At 41.9% G+C, this 20,435-nt stretch overlaps 2 protein-coding genes across 3 annotated transcripts; both read right to left on the reverse strand.

Annotated features, from left to right (window-relative positions):
- Positions 1-6,474: 6,474 nt before the first annotated feature.
- nfkbiz (nuclear factor of kappa light polypeptide gene enhancer in B-cells inhibitor, zeta) lies at positions 6,475-13,664 on the reverse strand. Of its 2 annotated transcripts, none has more exons than XM_076983044.1 (12): positions 13,312-13,664; positions 12,691-12,797; positions 12,418-12,451; positions 12,223-12,299; positions 11,661-12,040; positions 11,311-11,416; positions 10,944-11,090; positions 9,017-9,080; positions 8,585-8,754; positions 8,378-8,488; positions 8,010-8,177; positions 6,475-7,891 (listed from the first exon to the last, which is right to left on the reverse strand). In XM_076983044.1, the coding sequence occupies exons 1-12, from the start codon at positions 13,538-13,540 to the stop codon at positions 7,838-7,840; spliced, it is 1,647 nt and encodes a 548-aa protein (XP_076839159.1). In that variant the 5' UTR covers positions 13,541-13,664; the 3' UTR covers positions 6,475-7,837. The 2 variants fall into 2 exon arrangements, with proteins under 2 accessions (XP_076839159.1, XP_076839158.1); XM_076983043.1 differs by having other exon boundaries at positions 12,223-12,320; positions 13,312-13,663.
- A 930-nt stretch (positions 13,665-14,594) lies between these two features.
- cep97 (centrosomal protein 97) lies at positions 14,595-20,427 on the reverse strand. Its single transcript, XM_076982410.1, has 11 exons — positions 20,312-20,427; positions 19,657-19,802; positions 19,340-19,498; positions 19,142-19,243; positions 18,897-19,010; positions 18,628-18,794; positions 18,208-18,372; positions 17,858-18,006; positions 16,689-17,358; positions 16,528-16,603; positions 14,595-15,985 (listed from the first exon to the last, which is right to left on the reverse strand). Exons 1-11 carry the CDS (start codon positions 20,370-20,372, stop codon positions 15,494-15,496), a joined length of 2,301 nt encoding a protein of 766 aa, XP_076838525.1. The 5' UTR covers positions 20,373-20,427; the 3' UTR covers positions 14,595-15,493.
- Between the last annotated feature and the right edge of the window lie 8 nt (positions 20,428-20,435).

Here is a 20,435-nt window from a genome sequence, read left to right on the forward strand (position 1 = left end):
CGGTTTGCTGGTTCTGTGCTGGGGCCCGGTTATCCCCCCTCCCCACTCCCCCTCTGGCCTGCACTCACACTGGCTTCATCAACCCGGCCCGAGCACGCTTACGTCATCACAACGCTGCTTTATTTGGAAAAAAGCGCACTTGCACAACACTATGGAGTTCACGATTCTCTTTTATTGTATTTTTGGAGTCGTTTTGGGAGTGCAGAAACACGGTGCAAACACAGATTTATCGATAATTTAACACAACGATTGTCTGCTAAACGCTTTGCTGCCATGACTGTTTAACGTGAGCGTCGCATCACTGACGTCATGTTTGAGTTCCAGCCAAATGAACCAATCAGACGAGGCACCAAGCGGGCCCAGGCACGGATAGCGCTCACACTAGAAGCGAACCGTGCCCGAGTCCACGCGAATCGTGCCCTGGCCCACCTCTTCAAGCGGGCCCGAGCACGGTTAACTGATCCGGGCCCGGGCACGGTTGAAGTGATCACACTAGCCAAACGAACCATGCTTCGGCAGGGAACCGGGCCCGGATCACAGACCCTAGTGTGAGTACGCCCTAAATGAAATGTTACAATGATACTGTATCATGGGTGCGTGGAGAAGGACGAGGCACGAAGTCCGACCCATTCACAATCGTCACGTTTATTTGAGACAAAATAGCACAGACAGCGCACATATAACAAATGCACACTCACGTGTGATGAGCACGGGACACTGCACGAACGCACATTAAATAGACAGACCACAAATCCCGAGTGATCACGAGAAGAGCCACAGGTGAGACCGATGAACACACTCACACAATCACACCCACGAAGATCCACAGACGACTAGACGTAAACAACACAAACACGGCCAAAGGGGAGGGGTCAGGGGCTGTAGCATGACAGATACAATGAAAATGTGGACAATACAATTATTTCATTATTTATTGAAACTGTGATTGTTCAGTTTGTAAAGTGTTTTTTTAGTAAAAAAAAAAAAAAACTAGCACCCTATTGACCACATAGCTGCCATCTCCTCCGTCATCATTTTTGTTAGATCAGTAACTGGGATGTAACATCACAGCTCTTGCCCAGAGCCAAGACAAAAAAGTTTAAATGATCTGCTCAGTTTTGCAGCTGGATGTCCCAATTCCCCTCGATCTGTACCGTTGTGGTTCGCTTGGAGAGGTACACGTCAGCAAAAGCTTCCTTTTTCTCAGGACATATTAGTGCTGCAAAGTCCCCCAAACATTCTTTGTTTCTTGCAGTTATAAGCTGGTCCTGACTGCTACATCTTTGTATGTGTGAATCCCTTGCTGCCTTTGTAGATTCACTAGCACATTTTCAGATGCTTGTGCTCAGCTTTACATTTTACTTCAAAATATAAATATTCCATTCCATTCCTTCTTAAAAACTTTGTATTCTGTACCAATCTTTCTTTTTTGACATTAGCTGACATATTTAAGCTAAGAGCAAATTCCTTGAAAGCTGTCCAACACATTCACTTACACTTGATTGAAGGATGCATGAGAGAACAGACCAGACAGACAAAAATACAGCTTTTTCTCAAAAATGTTCTCAGTCAGAGATAGTCAGAGGGCCAGATGTGGGCCTCATGCTGTACAATGCTTGGGTCTTTGATAGACCCTTTGTGATGGGCAGGGAATGTGAAATAAAATGGAAGCGATCACGCCAAGTCTCAGGGAAAAGGGAGGTTTTAATTAATAATGTGAGCAAACCAAAAACTCGTGACAAGTTCCAAATTAAGCATACAATGACCAGCAGTCAACTAGTGATGTCAAACTCGAAACGCGGAATCAAACTGAATCGATTCATTTGAATCACGGTGTTCCGAAACACACGTTTCGATACGTTTAGAATATTTTCATGCGTTTTAGTTCGCACTTAAGTTCAAGCAGCTGGTCTGAGATCAGAATGTTTACTGATTACTTGTAATGTTTAATCAAAAAAGGATTACACAAGCATTTCCCTACCTTGCAATGTAAAATGAATGTCAGTTATATCAATCCACTGACTAACAGTGTATCATAATGAAAAATACATCTTAATGACATCATTAAAACAACCCTGTTCTCTGCAAAATTATATGTTTTCATGACAAAAATTTATTTAGGGACACAATATGCTATGGGGGAATATTTAATGTTATTTTTAATTACTTCTCTTTCTGTTAAGAAAAAGTTGTGGATTTAGGCCATGGTTGCCCACTAGATGTCACTGTGGCGTGTGATGATTCGAACGTTTCGCTAGATCGAATAATTTTCCGAATCAATTGGTTTATTTGATTCAATCTCCCAAAAGCCCCACTTTTGCCATCACTACAGTCAACTGGTACAAAGTCAAGACAAACGACAGTCAGGTGAGGCAGATCATAGGCCCCGCCCACCTGAGGGACGAACACAACGCAACAACAAGACAACTGCCGCTGTATACGGGGGCGACCAGTAGGGGGCCCACCGTACCGTGACACCCATAAAGTGAATGGCCCAGTAATCTTTAATGAAATGAAATGGTTAGCAAGCCTTTTCTTGGTTTCTGTCATGTTCACTTGATTGCATATCTAATGACATTCAACCTTTTAGGGCTGGTAATTTTAATAGCTGTGTTAATAACATTTGCATGTTCAAATATCAAAGAAAGGTTTCAGACTGGAACACCGCAGTTATTATTTTCTTTTTAATTTTTTCACTTTGTGATCAGTTCTTCATTTAATTTTGTTTACATATACAGATAATGACCTTTAAACAGTTAACAGGTTAGGAAGGAATAAAGGACATTGATGCTAAAGAGCTGAAGAAGTATTATCACACAGCAATACTGATCTTGTGGGTCTCGTTTTTCATAAATTGCTCAAATGAAGACCCAGAGCTAAACTGATCTAGACATGCAAACAGAACAAACATCTTCTCAACTAATCATGATTGCCAAGGATTTTGTAATCTATATATTTTTTTAACCTTAAGATAAGAATCATACCATGTAATTAAGGCACAAAATGACATTGATGTGCTTTTTAGGGATTAATGAGGATCAGTATTGGTGTGGTTTCAGCTTGAACCTAAGTGGTCCGAACTTAAATAGTAAAAGAGGGAAGCCCCTCTCTCTTTCACAAGTATCAGAATTCCTGCTGAGCAATGCTGATCTTGAGCAATGGTCTCTGCCTTCCACAGTGGATTTGGACTTTCCATGCCTGCAGATGTGCAGCTAATGTCTAAGTTTTACTATAACTTAAAAGAATGGGCAGGTCTGATAATGGGATCAGACTCTTGGCCTTAAAAGAATGGACAGGTCTTATAATGGGATTAGTCTTGTAGTCTTGACCTGTTTGTGCGATGGTGGCTCAAAACCACAGTCAGCATGCAACATTTGACACAGCCATCTCCAGACAGCATCTTGTCTTCGTTCTTCTTGACGCAGAAACATATCTGCTGACGTGGCTTTGGATGCATTCGCAGATCTGGTTGACACTGCGAGTATATCTAAAAAAAAATCTTTTAAAAAAAGAGAAGAGGGAAAGTTCCACAGGTTTTTTTTTTCCTATTTGGTTTTTTCTTTAAGAAAAATTTTGAAATAGCACAGTCCAAACAGGATGTAATGCTTGAGTTCCTGGTCTTTAGAAAAGCCAGAAACACACAAAAGCACAGAGCGATGAGTACAATGCAGAAGAGGAAGAAGAGAGCGTCTCACTGTTATTAGCAATGGGGAAGCTAGCCACAGCAGGGCAAAGGGTGTGAATGAGAACACACACACACACACACACACACACACACACACACACACACACACACACACACACACACACACACACACACATAATGAGCCCTTATCATGTTTCTCAGTAACCCAGATGCCTGACCAGAAGTGTAGCTTTAGTGTATCCATGTCATATAATCATCTTTACAGGGTCCTATCACATCGCTCTCATATATGCGTAAAAAAAGTATAAAAGTAGCACCATGGTTGTGGGTGGAGACTGCCAGGAACCTCCAGTGAGACAGGAAGCACTTAGTGCAAGAAGAACTGGGAGTTCCCACACACAGTAACTTCACTGCTCTGACCCCACAGAAAGTCTAGCCACTTTGTTATTCTCAGTCTTCTGAGCTTATAAGTTGATAATTTAATGCTAGAAATGATGTATGCTTCACTGTCAAATACCAAGACACATTAGTGATCCACAAAAGCTTGTTTTGTATTATGTGCAACACAGAGCACATATTTCACTCCATTCTGTGTGCAGTGTCGGACAATAACTACAGTTTGAATTGATACGAATGGATTCTTGCCACTTTAGTTTCTTTGTTTTAACATCCTTGGCTAGGACCTTCCTAGAGGAATAACCATTCTTCTCTTTTCTAATGATCTTTAAAAATAAACAAATACATAAATAAGCATCAAGTGAGTAGTCTGCGTGAGTAAGCGACGTTAGATGTGAGATTTATCAGGCGCTTCTTACAGTTTCATGTCTGACTGCTCTCAGTTTCAGTTAGTCAGTCTGAGGTAAAGATCAGAACACCTTTCAGTGCATGAGCTTGTAACTACGTTCTGTTTTCTGTTTTTACTGACGTAATCTTCTTTAAACGCGTCGCTGGCTGAAACGGTAGCTGATTTCTTTTCTAATTTTGGAACTGAAAACCCAGAACTTGAAATTTCGAATGACTTTTTTAGGGTTTGAGAAAAGGCATGAAAGTAGATAGAGACCCTGCAAATCCCTGAAGCAGGGTTGTATTTTGATGTACTAGATCCAATTAAACAGCTGTTTTCATGATCAAATGGAAAAAAAAGTCAGCAGGACTATTATTTTGTTTTTATTTATATATGCAAATGCAATGGTCAGAATATGCTGTGTTGTGTAAAATAAGGTACCGGGAAACACACTATAATACAAGGACCCTCTAACATTCTGCTTGGGTTATTTACATACAGCAGTGCAGTCAAATTATTCCTGTATATTAAAACCCAGTGTGCTTCAACAACACATTTTGTGTGTGTGTGTGTGTGTGTGTGTGTGTGTGTGTGTGTGTGTGTGTGTGTGTGTGCATGTGTGTGTCTGTGCATTCAGCCAAATAAGAAAGATAAAGAGACATTCATTGAAATTGCTGTGGCATGGATGCTGAACACCTTTACTGTTCTGTAAATGGAAATTTGAATTTGAGGTTCAAATATGACTTGGAATGTCATGCTGTCATTCTGTTATTTGTATATCTCTAACACATGCCCTGGGGTGCATGAAAAACATGATAGAATAAAGCTTCAGCACCATTAGCAACTTATATTCATCCTTATAACTTTTATAATTTAATAATTCTTATAATTATCACTGGTACGAAAAGTCTAAGTTAGGGAATGTTGTTAATACATGGCGGCCCATAGAAACTATTCTATTGCTATTTTATTTTATAGTGGACATGCTTTGGTGTTTATGTCATCTTAAATGGCATTCAAAGTTAAACACATACAGGTGTAGCCAATAACAATCATATTGAACCTCATCACTTTAATGTAATTTATCAATGACATGAGTAACAACGCAAAACATTATGCAAACATCAAAGAGGATTGCCAGTCAAGTGATTGAAAATGCATGGTTCATTTTAAAATGATACATTCCTTGACCTTAGACCTTTCAGTTAAAATGAACCATTACAGAAGGAACACAGGAATGTGGTGCTGCAGAGATGTTTCTGTCATGTAATTATTCCCCTCACTGCATGAGTTTCGCCTTTGTGTGCGATTAGCTCAGTCCACCCACCTCAAAACTGTCTCAACCTCTTGCACAATATCCTTTCAGTTGTACTTTGTTTTGTATTTGATTTTGCATTGGTGAGTGTGATGTTACAGGCGGGTCCAAAGTAATGTGCCAATGACGTAAGGCATACTGTCAAGCCTTTTGTGAAGCATTAGCCAACAGAAGCATAAGAACCACAGGAAGTTGTAATCACCAGTGAGGGGATCCTCATACTATAATGGTTATAAGCGCTACATTCCTCAACGTCTAAGCAAAATAATACTTCCTTGTCAGAAACATTATGTAGTACTAACCTCATATTAACCCTTTGTGATGGGACAAGAATCATGGTATTCATAACTTCATACTGCATGAGGCCTGTTTCCACACCTCCGCCTCAACCCGCACCTGCACCCTGTCCAAGTATCTTTGTTTATGTGGGCATATTCCCCCCCCCCCCCCATTTATTTTGAGGTTTGTTAAATAAAACCACCATGAAGCTGTTTGGAGAAAGCTGGGTTTGGGTTCCCTAAAATTACATTTACTTACACCCTTGTTTAAGTGACAAGTTCTTAAAGATTTGTTATTATTGTCTTTTCTGAGTCACCTCATTCTAATTCCCATTTTAATACTGAATTTCTGTCGTACTCATTAAGCTTCAGAAATGTTTTAGAGGTTTTAGGCCACATCACACTACAATAAATCAGAAACTTGTATTGCATACTTTTTAGAATGTCGACTCCACAGTGTTTGTGATTGCGAAGATTATTTATTAGCTAATGATTTATTAACAGTGTTTACATAGATACAGCAAAAAAAAACTGCACCACAAAGTCACTTATAATGTTAACGGGTGCATATAAGATGTGTTAACCACCCACCAATAATCTGTATTATTTTAACATAATCTAAGCCTATGCACCATAAATATGGACACAGAGAAAATAGATAAATAGGTATTTCTTAAAGATTGTCTTGAGTGACGATATGTAACTCGCTCGGGCACATACATCAAAAAAAAAACAAAAAAACAGAAACTAAAAATGTTTATGCTTAGATCTGTCTATGAGACATACTTCCCAAATTACATCTTTAGTCCAATTGATATGTTAAGGTATTTCCATTGATTTTTACATGTACAGTAGATATACTGTATAGCATATACACAACATATACATCGTATAAATTCCCTTCACCACACATTAAAGAAAATAAAATAATATTTGAATTCAACAACACCTAGGCAATAAAAGGCAATAATAAAATATTAAACATTACATTTTTGACTATTGGTTACATTACCAGTTATATATTCTAACCAAGAAAAAACTTTGCATCATCAGAAAATTCCACATTCCAAAATCATTCATTCACTGAAACTAATTCAACGAAACAGCAGGAAAATAAGCCAGGAGTGGGAACCACCAACTAGCGATATGGCAGTGTGCTCCAGCTTGACCTGCAGGTATTAATCAGCGGTGTGATAAAAGTTCCCTTAGATCATCAAACCGTGACCATCACATGTTTGCACACCAGGCATTTCTAACTGCCAGAGATTTCTTCAAAGATGGAGATTAGTGAAACTCTGAGAGAGGAGGGAGCTGACGTAGGACAGAGACTCTGAGGAACAGATCCAAGCTCCATAGCAACATCGCCCTGGCAACCTCATATTCACTATCATATTCTACGCTCATCTTTAAAAACCAAAACAAAACGATGATTAAACTCAAATACCCGCTGACCTGAAATATATATACAAAACAAAGTATTTTATACTTAAAACTATAATACAAACCAAACCTTTACTGACTGGAGCCCATTGCCACCTACCAAGTTTGAAAATGAACATTTTTGTCCCTTAAACAAAAGAAAAGGTACTTTTAATGTTTTCATTATTCTTCTCGTGTGCCTACATGTTACATATGTGCTGAATTAGTTCTGGACTCAACTTCCTTTGTCTTCTACTACACAGTAGTGAACAATTGTAATCTTGTTTCATAGAAACAACAGACATCTGCCTTGTACCGGCAAATGAGACTGTACAGAGTTTGGACTGCCTGACTGACAGTGTTTCTGACTAACAGGATCGGCGGGTCGGTTCTTTCTACGGCGGGCAGGAGCGAGCGCTGGCCCCGCGGCCCTTCAGGATCCGACGCACCTGGACGAGTGAAGGAAAGCAAAGATGGGGCGTGGTTAGAATCCAGGCCGCTGTTGCACGTGTGTGTGTGTGTGTGTGGGCGTACAAGCTACGGCGGCATGGTTAGTTCAGCGCTCACCTGATCCCCCATGGGGCCTTCGGGTACGAGCTGGAGGGGCTGTTCGTTCTCCAGGTTGCGGGCGCTGGGGTCGCCCCCCCTCCTCATCAGCAGCTGCACGGCGTGTGCCTGTGCCTGTCGGCCCTGTGCGGCCGCGGCCAAGTGGAGCGGCGTGTTGCCGTTGTACGCCTGGGCGGGAGAGAGAGCGAGATCCCAGGTTCACGCAAGCGATAAGTGAAATGCTGACCACTGCTAGAATCAACAGAGTTACAGCAGAGGAGACTTTAATCTCATAAGACATTATTAGTACTGGGGAACCCAAGGATGGAGTCCTGCTGTGCTGAGATGTTAGACGGTAGCTCCGTGTTGCTGGAACGCCCCCACCCTACCTTGGCGTTGATCACGGAGAGAGTGTTGGGCTGGTCCAGGAAGAGGCGTAGGAGCTCCACGTTGGCTTCCTCCGCCGCCATGTGCAGGGCGCTCCGTCCACTTTTGCGGTCCTGCAGGAAGGGGAGACCCACAGTGCGTGAGGGGCTTTGCAGGCGCAGCGGTGCGCGTGACGTTTGTCTGGGGGGTCACGGGCCGTCGGTGCTCACCTTGGTTCCGCTGCACGCGCCCATGAGAAGCAGTGTGCTGATACACTCTGCCAGGACCTTACGCCTCTGCATCAGAGCAGCGGTCTGGGGGGACTCAGGTGCCGTCACATGACTCAGGTCTTGCACCACTGCATTGTGGGAGAGGACAGCAATGTGCAGAGGGGTAAGACCTAAGATGGAAAAAAAACCAAATTGAAATACGTACATGATTTGAGCAATTATCTGTATTGAACAATGACCCACAATGAAAAGAATACAGGATGCATCACCTTATTGGGCATTAACAAATCACATTTGATAAACTTCATTTGATGTTGTTGATATCATGAAAAATGATCTCTTCCTACATAAACTATTTGATGGACTTAAACTGCGAAACTTGCTTCGCATGATACATTTATTCTGTGGTGTCAGAGAAAGGCAGTTACCTACCCTCGTAATTCACTGCCTCCACATCCACCTTCTGACCATTGTTCTCCATGGACCTTTGAATGGCCTGCACAGGCAGAAAGTCACGAAAAGGTTTAAGAACTATTTTGTTGTTCATAAACATGTTACGAGGACTTTGGAGCCCTTTAGAGTGAATTATCTCTAGTGTGAATGGTTATGTGTTATTGGAGGACGTGTCAAAAGTGAGGCGTCTGTCACTTGATAATGAACCCTTAAAGGTAAAATCTGTAGTGATGATTTAACTCCTAGATTCATTAGTTTTTAAAGTTAGCAATAGAATGCTCTATATGCTCTATTAGAATGCTCTATTTAAATGCTCTAGAATATACAGGTGAGATTTGGAACACATCAGCTGTGTACGAGTTAATCTTATTTTATCATGGCTATATCTCAGCAGTGCACATTTCACTGCTTGATGTTTTCCCCGAACTGGGCAAACAAACAGTTAATGATTGGGCGCATGTTTGCGTGCCAGGTCCTGGGAGCGGTTAATAGTTGAAAGCATTGTCAAGATGTTTGTCACTGAGCTTTATAATGGGGAGCTGTGCTGTGGAACCAGTTATGCAGGATAAGGGGATTTTTCTTCTGACTGACATGCCTGCTGCAGCTTTGAGGAAATGAACTCAAGTTAGTTGTTAGGAGGAAGTTCAAGAAAAAAAAACAGATGTGATAAAACGTCTGATAAGATGAAGTGCAGTGGGGGGAGACAGAAGAGAACAAAGGCTGAAACTGGTTGATAGGTTAATGTGTAATCTTCAGCTTTGTCATATGTGAAATTTGTGTGCGTACTTTATACTGTTGCATTTATTCACCATGTTTACTGTAATTGATTACACCTAGCCAAGCTGCCACTGTGGCTTCCAGTGAATGTTGTTCAAGTTCAATTCACTCCGTCTTGTTTGGTCAACCTTAATGTAGCGTTTACATGTTTACCTAGTTGAGTTTACTCAAGGCCAGGACCTACAGCTCTCGCCGGATCAGTTTGCAGCCCAGTGCGAGACGGCCGTGATGAGAATCAGCACTTGTAAAACCAGGTGCTTAGGCGGACGAGGGTGGAGTGCCCTCTCCAGGTTGGGAGTCTGCCTCAAGTGGAGGAGTTCAAGTATCTACAAGCGGCTGAAATGAGTTTCCTCTGCAGGGTGTCTCTCGGGCTCTCCCTTAGAGATAAGGTGACAAGTACGATCATCTGCGAGATGATCCTCCATGTAGAAAAGAGCCAGTTGAGGTGGTTCAGGCATTTGGTCCGGATGCCCCCTGGAATTCCCTAATGAGGTGTTCCAGGCATGTCCAACTGGGAGGAGACCCCGGGGAAGACCCAGGACATGCTGGAGAGATTATAACTTTTGGCAGTCCTGGGAATGCCTCGGTATCCCCCCAGAAGAGCTGGAAAAGGTGGCTGGGGAGAGTGAAACCTGGGCCTCTTTGCTTAGGCTACTGCCCCCGCGACCCAGACCCGGGTAAGCAGATGTAAATGGATGGATGGATGGAGTTTACTCAAGGCGTGAAAGGATTGTTTAATTTATTTGATAAACAGAACGTTTTTAAAATTAGTCATCTTTGATTTGCAAAAGACATATTTACATGAGTATGTGTGTGTGTGCATGTGTGCTGCTAAATTTAACTTTTATGCTGTATTCGACTGATTAAAAACACGTTAATGCCGCATTTTTCGGACTGTACTTTTGGATGTATGTGTTTATAAACTAGAAACAAAGTGAATGGGAGCAAGGGAGAGAACATGACACAAGAGAAAAGAATGAAGAAACCATAGAATGATAGATGTCTCCAATTTAAATAAAGGGAAAATGAAAGAAAACGTGACAAAAATGACAAAAATGTGGAGCTCAGTTTCCTTTTACATAAGCTGCCATCGCCTCTGCGGTCATGTGGAGGTGGAGGACGTGCTCACCTGTAAGGTGAGAATGTAGCCCTTCTCTGCACACACGTGGAGTGGGGAGCGGCCCCAGCAGTCCATGACGTTCACGTGAGCTCCCAGCAAAAGGAGGTCTTGGGCGATCAGGTGCTGGTTGGCTGCCACACTGACTTGGAAGGCACTCTGGTGTGAAAGAAAGCAAAACATGACTTCTGCGGGAGAGCCAAGCGATTTCCTGCTTCACGCAAACTGTAAGCAAGGTGTGTGCTTGATTAAGAAGCTGTTTCACAACCAGAGTGAAAGAGTTATGATTACACCATCACTTTTCCTACATACCGGGGACTGGTTACGCCCATAGATATATAGGCATTTATTTAAATGCTACGTGAGAGTGAACCCTCACCTGATTGTTATGTTCCTTCACGTCGAGCATGCCAATGTTGGCCAATTTCTTAGCAAGCACATAAGCCAGAGCTCTTCTCCCCTGGGCCACCGCAATGTGAAGGAACCTGTGAAAACAAAGTAAACTTCTGGCTCACAAATTTTGGCATCCTAACATTCTAACTGAATTAGAATTGATGATAGATCATCACTTTGGGTGCAATGAATGCAGTTTTTCCACAAACATTGTCAAACAATTCTGCCCTGTTGGTTATGCAGGATGTATAACAGAACATGTCTAATAGGTTTGGTTCTAGGCTAGAAAGTTTTTTTTTTTTTCCCTGGAACTTTAAGAGAAGTCTGTCAACTCACGTGTCTCCATCGTCATCCTTGGAAGTGAGGTCTCCAGGCGTTAGGTTGGCCAGTTTCTCCTCCTCTTGTTGTATCTGCCATTGGAAGAAGGAAACTGGAGGAGCCACAGGCCCGCAGGGCCCAAAGCCTTGTTGGGACCTCAGGCCTTGCAAAGGGGATGTATATGGGCTCTCTGGACCCGTTGGCATCTGGCAGATGGGTATAAGCGGGTTGGGTGTAGCAGTATAGGTGGGCAGTGGGACCTGCGGGTTATAGTCTAGCACTGGACTGTCCTGTATCTTCACAGACTCGATGGACAACTCTCCGCTGGTGAACACATCACCAAATCCATTGTAGATGTCGCACTCTTTAAAGATGTCCTCAGTCGGGTTGTACAGAGACTAGGTGAGACCAAAAAGGTGTCAAAGGTGATCAAAAACAAGCAAGCAGTTTTTACCCTGTACGTGACATAAATGCAGTGTGGTGGTTCATTTTTACATAGTAGATACATAATGTAGAGGAATAAATACTGTTAATTAGTATTTAGGGCTGTGATGGATAAATTAATATAATGGATAATTACCAGGACATTATTATCTAGTGTTGCAGGCTTCTTGATCACAGAAGGAGAGGAGAGACACTCAGCTGACCGCTTTGAACCTTTGAGCAAGGTAGTTATAGCTATAAAAAAAAAACAGCCAAAACGCGTGTCTTCATATTGTTGTCATTATATTTTTCTTCGGAACTTTAACAGTTGTATGTTTTACAAAATAATTACCTGGGAAATCATTTTCATTCTTATGAGGCTGTGTCTGTATAAAAAAAGAATATATTTTTGATCATTATATTAAAGTAACAAGACTATATTAAGAACGTTACATGACATTCGAGGAAAATGGATGAAACTTTAAAAGTTGATGCAGCACACCCGGTTCGTGACGATGAACATGCGAATGTAATAAACAACCACATTCTGCATTACTCTACACGATTTTACATGGCGGTGAGTTAATATTAATCAAAAATTATATTCGGTGGCATCGATGTCTACCTGTATGTCATTGTTCCGTTTCAGCATTATGAGCTCTTTCACGGTGTTTTTCACGCGCACACCCTGGTACCGATTCGACAGCCGTGAACCGTCTTGGGGGGCCTCAGCTTCACAGGAAAACACGCCACACAATTAAGAATTCTTAAGTAGCTTAAATATCATATTTCTGTACATGTACATGGAAAAATGCACCACGAAATCGCCCTTTTGGAAAAAATATTTATGTAACAATTCAGTTTAATGCTACTACTAAGTACTAATAATAATAGTTGTAGTAGTAGTGGTAGTAGTGATAATAATGCTCCATTTAACTAATAATGTACTTTTCAGCTGTATTCTTCCTAAGTGGTTAGCACTCCTTGGGCGAATCCTTTGGGGTTACTAGGTGCAATCCTACTACATATAATATAGACTGTTATATAGACTATTTGTTATTTACATCTTAAATGATCTTTCATTACACCATATAGGCTAAATCAGGATATTCGTATTGAGTAGGAGTCTTTAATAGTACTGATTTGTTAGAAATCATATCGAGTAAACCATTTTAATAGTTGTCATTGTTTCTATTACACACAGATTAGATTATGTAGGATACTAATTATTTTGCAGTCAGATTACCGTTCACGCTATTTTCCACGTCCACTTGGAAAGGGCTTCCCGCATTACTTCGACTTTTTTCAGAGTCGGAATTCGGTGACCAGGGAGACTGAAATCCCGTAGAAATATTCGGTTCCGGTACAGGAGAGGAGCATCCATAAAATGACCATAAATTGACTGGACTGGTCATAACATCTGAATTCGTGTCGAAAAGTCCCAAATCACACTCGGAAATTCTATCAATGATCATCTTGTTCACTTTGTGCACTCACTGCTACTCGGCTGTGTTGTACTTACAGTTGTCACGAAATGGTGTAAGATTGCGAAAGGATTCGAGTATTCAGGTAACGACGACGCCTACGGTGGCCTCTGAACTGAACGCCTACAAGAAGATAGAAGGGGTGTGACTATTTCTTTACATATATTTTTTCTATTTAATTAATTAATTAATTATTAATTTTTTGCTGTAAGGGGATTTCTCTGACGTACCAGGAAATGCCAATCTTTGCCTCTCATAGCACCATCTCAACTAAAATGGCTTTAATGGTATTATTTAAGGCCAGTTATTCAGTGATTACATGATAAATTCATTAGAAATGCAGTCTTTTGTAGTAATTTAGTATCTTACTGGAAAAAACTTTTGTCTATTTTTTTAAATGTTTTTCTTTATCTTCCGTAGTCTATTTTTTTACTTAACAAAAGCTTAAAATTAGTGTTTCAGGTAGCTGGTGAGACTACAGTTAGGCAAAATTATTCAAAGTGATTTTTGAAGTTGGCCAGTTGTGATCATTCCACACTGACCGCTTTGCATTTACGGCTTAAATAATTGAACTCATGAAACAACTTTTAAAATAAAGTAGACAACATTGCCTGAATATGCCTACCTGCTGTTGCTTCATCTCTGTGCAGCGGTTCTGAACCTTTAAAATGCATTTAAAACGATCGACGACTCGAAATGAAATCACTCAAGCAAAAAACGTGACTGGATGATACTTTGTGAAACTTTCAAGGGAATTCCCTAGGCTTTACATGGAGAATACGATGTGAAAAATTACAAAGATAAAAGACAACTCGAATGAATGGTTTCCGTAATACTTAAATGTTTAAGTAATATAAAAGCTTAACATGAAGTAGAAAGTATCTATAACCTACTTCAAGTTCCTTATCTACAACGCACTTTCCGATATAAAATGGATATCCTATAATACTCAATTTCAATACTCTTATCTCCTTATTCATGTCGATAATACAATTAGTTCAAACTGAAAAAAATCGATCGGTCCGATTCAACAGTAGCTTGAAACCCAGCTTGATATCAAGTTTATTCTCAAAAGTGCATTCATAAAACAACCAATGTGAAATAAAAACAGATTTCAAATGCTACACAATACTTTTAGATGATGTACATTAGCAAACATCTACATTTACAGATATTTCTCTAAAATGGAGGGCTTTAATGTGTCAGTTTGTTCAGTCTTCAAAGATGCTGATTTATGACAAGGCAACACCCAAACATAATGCTTTCTATAGATTTCCACAAGGCTGTAAGGTTTAGGATTCTAAGTAACTGTAAAGGAATTTGCAATAGACCTACTTGGCTCTGAAGAATGTATAAGTGCATTATATATGTAACAACAGCTTGGCACTCTTATGTGGTAAAGTCGCTGTGGATCCCAGTGTCTTTATATGAGCTCTTTACATGTATTTGCTAATGCATATATTTGCATATATGTATAAATTTGGGACAAATAAAACAGTGCTATTGCCATGAAGTGGACTATGGCCTCTTTAAAAAATGAGCTCAATTGTTTTTTGTGCTATCCTTAGATGACATCGTTTTAACAGGATAGCTGTATTTAAAAAAACACATTTGAGGGCTAATATTAAAAAAGGGATTTCAAAGTAGGGAGAGCACAGCTTTTAGCAACTAAAATCACCTTAAAAGTGGAGTTTCTTATGTCATCACTGCTGGTATTATATTCAATACGAATCCAGACCAAGATGCGTCCACAGGAGCAGTGAAACATGAAGGTATGCTTGACCCCAAACCGCTTCACTACCTTAAAGTGAGTGAACGCTAATATAGGCCAGATAAATACTGTATATGTGACCTAGATCACATCTACAGGGTTCCCACTAGCCTTTATATAGCCCTGTTAGCATCTGTTCAATTCCAGACAATCTCAAAGTCTCATCCTTTCTTTCACATCACTGTCTTCAAAAGAGGGCACCCTCTTTCAGCTTCCACAACAGGAGAAGAGGGTGTCTGCTCCGAGCCTCTGTATGGAGCGTGGACCGACGCGCACGGCGGTGTCCCCGTCTTGTCGGAGGCCCCTTCCTCCCCCTCAGCCTCCTCTTCCTCTTGCTGCTGCACTGACGAGAGGTACTGCTCGAGCAGGCTGCTGTCCCCCGTGTCCCCGCCCACAGGCGCCCCAGCCAAACACGCGGCTCCTGCAGACTTCACCGTTTCAGGGGATCTGGTTCCTGTGGCGGTACTGCTCAGGCTGTCCTCCAGCGCCCCCTGCTGCTCACCGGGGGAATGGAAGCCCGACTCGGGGATAGACAGCTCGCTGTGCAGAGGGGGAACTGTGGCCTTGGGGCCGGCGCATTTGGAGCTCAGGACGGAGATTACAGAGGGGGACAAACAGCTGAGCTGCTCCTTCACAGAAGACTGCCATTCCAGCATGGCCTGAAGCTGTGACAAGACAAACAAATAAACAAGCGCTGCAGAGAAACACAGTGTCTGAAAAAGAAGTCATTATTTCTGCTGCGTCACAATTCCTCATAAAATTATATTACCACGACCAATGCATGACTCACTTTTGAGGTTATAAAGTTTATATATAAAACACAAAAAACACAAGAAAGGCTAAGAAAAATTTAAAAATTATTTGTTTCACATAATTTCTTTTATTTAAGAAGGAAGCAAATGTATAATAAAAAATGAATAAAAAGGTTGCTGATATTGTAAAAGCGGTGTGGTTCTAAATCTCTCAGTGCTGTAGACATTAATATATATATATATAACATTAATATAAACATTTTCTCATGTAGTCACATGAGTATTCACACGCACACACAGGGTTGACCAATGACACGACTCTTGGCCAGACTTCCTCAAACCTACGAGGCTTAGGTTTATATTTCAGTAGGAAACCAAGAGAACGAGATATCAGGAGAAGAGCGCGAGAGAAAGTGAGACACAGAGTCCGTGTGCGAGCAGACGGCCATTCCTACCTGTTTCCAGAGGAACTTCACAGCCTCTTCCTGTACCATCCTCTGTAGTTTCTCCTCTTCCTGCTGCCTCCGCACCCTATTCCAAGAGATCAGGAGACAGCTGTATATTGTCAGTAGTAAGCAACAACAAATTTGAAAACCACTGTAGAATCTTTTTTTACCTTTCCAGCTCTGCTGTCAGGTAGACTATGTGATCCTGCATTCTGCGCAGGCGAATCTCGCAGCGCACCTCTTTGGCCTGCGGGTGGTGCTGACGAGTCCAGTGTCCCCTCCACCAAGACTGAATCTTGACAGCAGCTTCCCCTGGGTCGCACTGTGCCACCTTAGCGTGTGGATCCGTGTGCTCAGTGTCCACCTCAGGGCTATTCTGTAACACAGCCTCTCCGTTCAGGAGACCGCTCTGGTCCTTGATGATTCCCAAATGGTCGGTTTGTGAGTCGGTTTGCGAGGACGAGTACCGACACCTATCCTCAGCCGAACAATCTAGTCCATTTGTCCGAGGGGAAGCATCGATAACAGGAAGGTTAGGGCTCGTTTCTGTCTCCGCCTTCACGGTGCGAGACCGGGCAGGGTACGGAGGGGCTAGCGAATCAGGCTCATCCAGCTCCTCGTCTTCGCTCTCTGGGGACGGCGGGGAGTGGACGGCGGAGTTCACAGGCAGGAAAGCAGACTCGGAGGAGAGGAGGCTGCCATGGAGCTTCTCCTCATCTGTCTGCATGTCCTCCAAGACCAAGCTCTCCTCACCACACGCAGGGGCTCGCTTGGCGTTGAGCGTCGTTGAGGAGGAATTGCTCATCCAGGTGTTCACCTGGACAACCGGTTTGGTAGAATCTGTCAACAGCAAATGTACAAAAAACGGAGTGAAAGGGACAATATGACAGAGATGTATTATAAGTTGTGGAGGTGTGATGTTAACAGTGAATGGCTATGACAGAGAAGCCAAAGAACGTCAGCAGATGACCGTTGATGGAGATCAGGAAAAATAATATGGCTTATCTACATCAGGGATGTTAAGACTGTTAACCAGTTAACTTCATTCAACAGTGAATACTATCAAACAGTAATTACTTTACATGTTCTTCTATTGGACATGCTTATATATTTTAATTGATTTTCAAATCAAGTGAAAAATTCTGCTTTGTAAAATACACAGTGTACTGTACAGTTTTTTCATGAGTAAACACACCCTGATTTGAATCATTGGTTAATTATCAAGCCTTTTATGAGTTGAGTTGTGTGGTTTAAAGGTAAATGTAAAAGTGTGTAGTGCTTGGCTCTCCCAGATGTGAACTTCACATCTGATCTATACCAATGTGTGATGGAACTCAACCTGGCTGGTCGTGGACAGTGATGGTTTCACTTGTGGCCTCTGAAAGTTTGGCTGTATCGATCCAGTGCTGATCCACATCTAGCTGAGTTGGGCGAGGAGGACTCGGTGAGACACAGTGACCAACCTGGAGCAGCTGTCTCTGGTGCTGCCTGTAGGACCACAGTGCCAGGAAAGCTCGGATTATTAAGGTAGAGTCACAAATGCCTAGTCGGCTTAATTCTTCGTTACATGATGCAAATGAGCATCTTGATGTTAGCTTTCATTCACGGCTGACCACATTAGTATCTTAGCTGGAGGTCATCTGGTGAAATATGTGTAAAAACGTCCCCGTGCTGGTTTCCCTGGGGCACCTCTGTTTGTTGAGGATCCTCTCCAGCCTGGCATCCTCTGCAGACTGAAGCGCAGGACTAGTGGTCAAGGGGCACGTGGCAGCCAGGTACTGGACCAGCTGCACATGTTGCCCAGGACGAAAGGTCCGACCTTTGCCCTGGCTATACAACCACTCTGCCTTGAGCCTGGAATTTTAAATAGAAATAAGTAAAATTAGAAAATGCAAACCATCTCACAAGGAACTGCAGTAACACCTACTAATTCATAAAACTAAAAAAAAAATAGATATGGACTTAATTTTTATAGTTTTTAATATGATGTAATAAAGAATGAGAACAGGAATTGTATGCAACAGTAAATATGTCACATAACAATCAGACTTTGACTATGGTTTGGATGGATTTTTATAGGTTATACTCCACTCACAATACTCCACTCACCCCTCTTTCTGTGAAACCACATATCCATCAAGCACCTTCAGATTAAGGCACCAGCTCACAACATATGGGCGATAATCACACCCAGGCAAGGATGGTGTAGACATCACACACGGGTTGCTCATGATGGACAGCTGCTCAATGTTATAAAGAGGGGCTAAGTAGGAAACCTAGAAAGGAGTTATCAGTGAACATACTGTATAAATGCACAGAAATACATCACGCTTATAAAACAGACAATACTTGATAAGAAAGAGCAACTCTGAAAGAACCTCGTTCAGATCTCGGATCTCATTTTCGGCCAGTGAGAGGATGGAGAGGTTTGGAGGAAAATGGCAAGGGACACTGCGCAGAGTTGTGATAATGTTCCCATGGAGAAGAAGCGTCTGGAAAAGGTGAGACGCTGCATCATTATGGTGTTACTCCTGCCTAACTTTCACTGGCATTATACGGAGTTATTTACAAAAATGTTTAAATGTGTAGCCACACACACATAAGTAAGTATTCGGTCACCCACTTTTAAGGCAAAGAGCTTTGAGAGGTCGCCTGTGTGCGAAATGTTGTTGTCAGATAGATCCAGATGTTGCAGAGCCACACAGCTGTTCAGCTGCTCTATGATCTGAAATAAATACAGAATCATAAGATCCGAGGGGAAACACTCTACTGTACACTGTACTGTACTGATTACGTACTGTCAACAGTCAATTGTCTCTACCTTTATGTTGTTCCCTGCCAGGTTTAGCCACTCAAGGTGCATCAGGTCTTTCAGTCCTTCTATGTAGCCAATGCTGTTGTTAGGGAGGTTCAACACTTTTAAGCTTGTGAGTTTTGACACCCCCATCATGCGAACAAGACGGTTACAGGCGACAGACAGCTGTGCACAGGGAGAAAATTAAACAGTTATTTCCTCGACCTTTCACCAATAAATATGCAAATGACACAAACGTTAATACTGCACAGGACTTTACAAGCGCAGCATTTCAAAAAAAGGAAAAAGAGTTCTGGGTAAGGGCTATGAACACACTACAGTACCTGTTGCAGTTCTGTATTTCTTTCCAGATGTTCTAGCTTAATGATGTGGTTGTGGTCAAGAACGATGGTGTGGGTGTCCAGTGAACAGCAAAAAGTTGGATCCAGTTTGTGGAGACCTCGACTTGAAAGATCAACTAAACCAGGACCTTAACAGCAACACTAAAGTTAGTCAAAACACAGAAACCTCACATTGTCCACAACATAGATCGTCTTGCTTTCTTTAGTCCAACGGCGAACTGACAGGACCTGCTGTCTTACAGAGTGACTTTCTCCAGCTGCAGTGGCCACCATCAAACTGATAAACAAGCTCCTGACATCGATACAACATCGATAGATACGAGATTCAGATGTGCTAATGTACAGGGTGCACGATGGAAACAAGTACAAATATACGTCTTGTGTGGTGACCCACTGATCATAGTGACCCACACAAGGACGGCGGATGCGTCAGGTGAAACATTATTTGGAGCACTGAGCACCAATATAAAAACAAGCCAGTATCTAAGCTAGCTAACGTTAGCTTGCTAACGCGCATCGCTATCCGTTTTCAGCACGAAATTATATGCAACCAAAACGATTACCTTATAGCACATAGTTATAAAAATAATTATACACTGATATGTAATGCAGATATTTAAATACAACGGCAGCGTACCTTCGTAGTTTGACATTTGACTGAAAGGATCGGGTACACCGTCTCTCTCAGTCGTCGCCATACTTCCCGCTTGTGTCACCGCCAGGCAACCGATCGCCAATTTGATTGGTTATATAAAGTTACA

Source organism: Brachyhypopomus gauderio, chromosome 20 (genome assembly GCF_052324685.1).
Source record: "Brachyhypopomus gauderio isolate BG-103 chromosome 20, BGAUD_0.2, whole genome shotgun sequence".
Classification (NCBI taxonomy): Eukaryota; Metazoa; Chordata; class Actinopteri; order Gymnotiformes; family Hypopomidae; genus Brachyhypopomus; species Brachyhypopomus gauderio.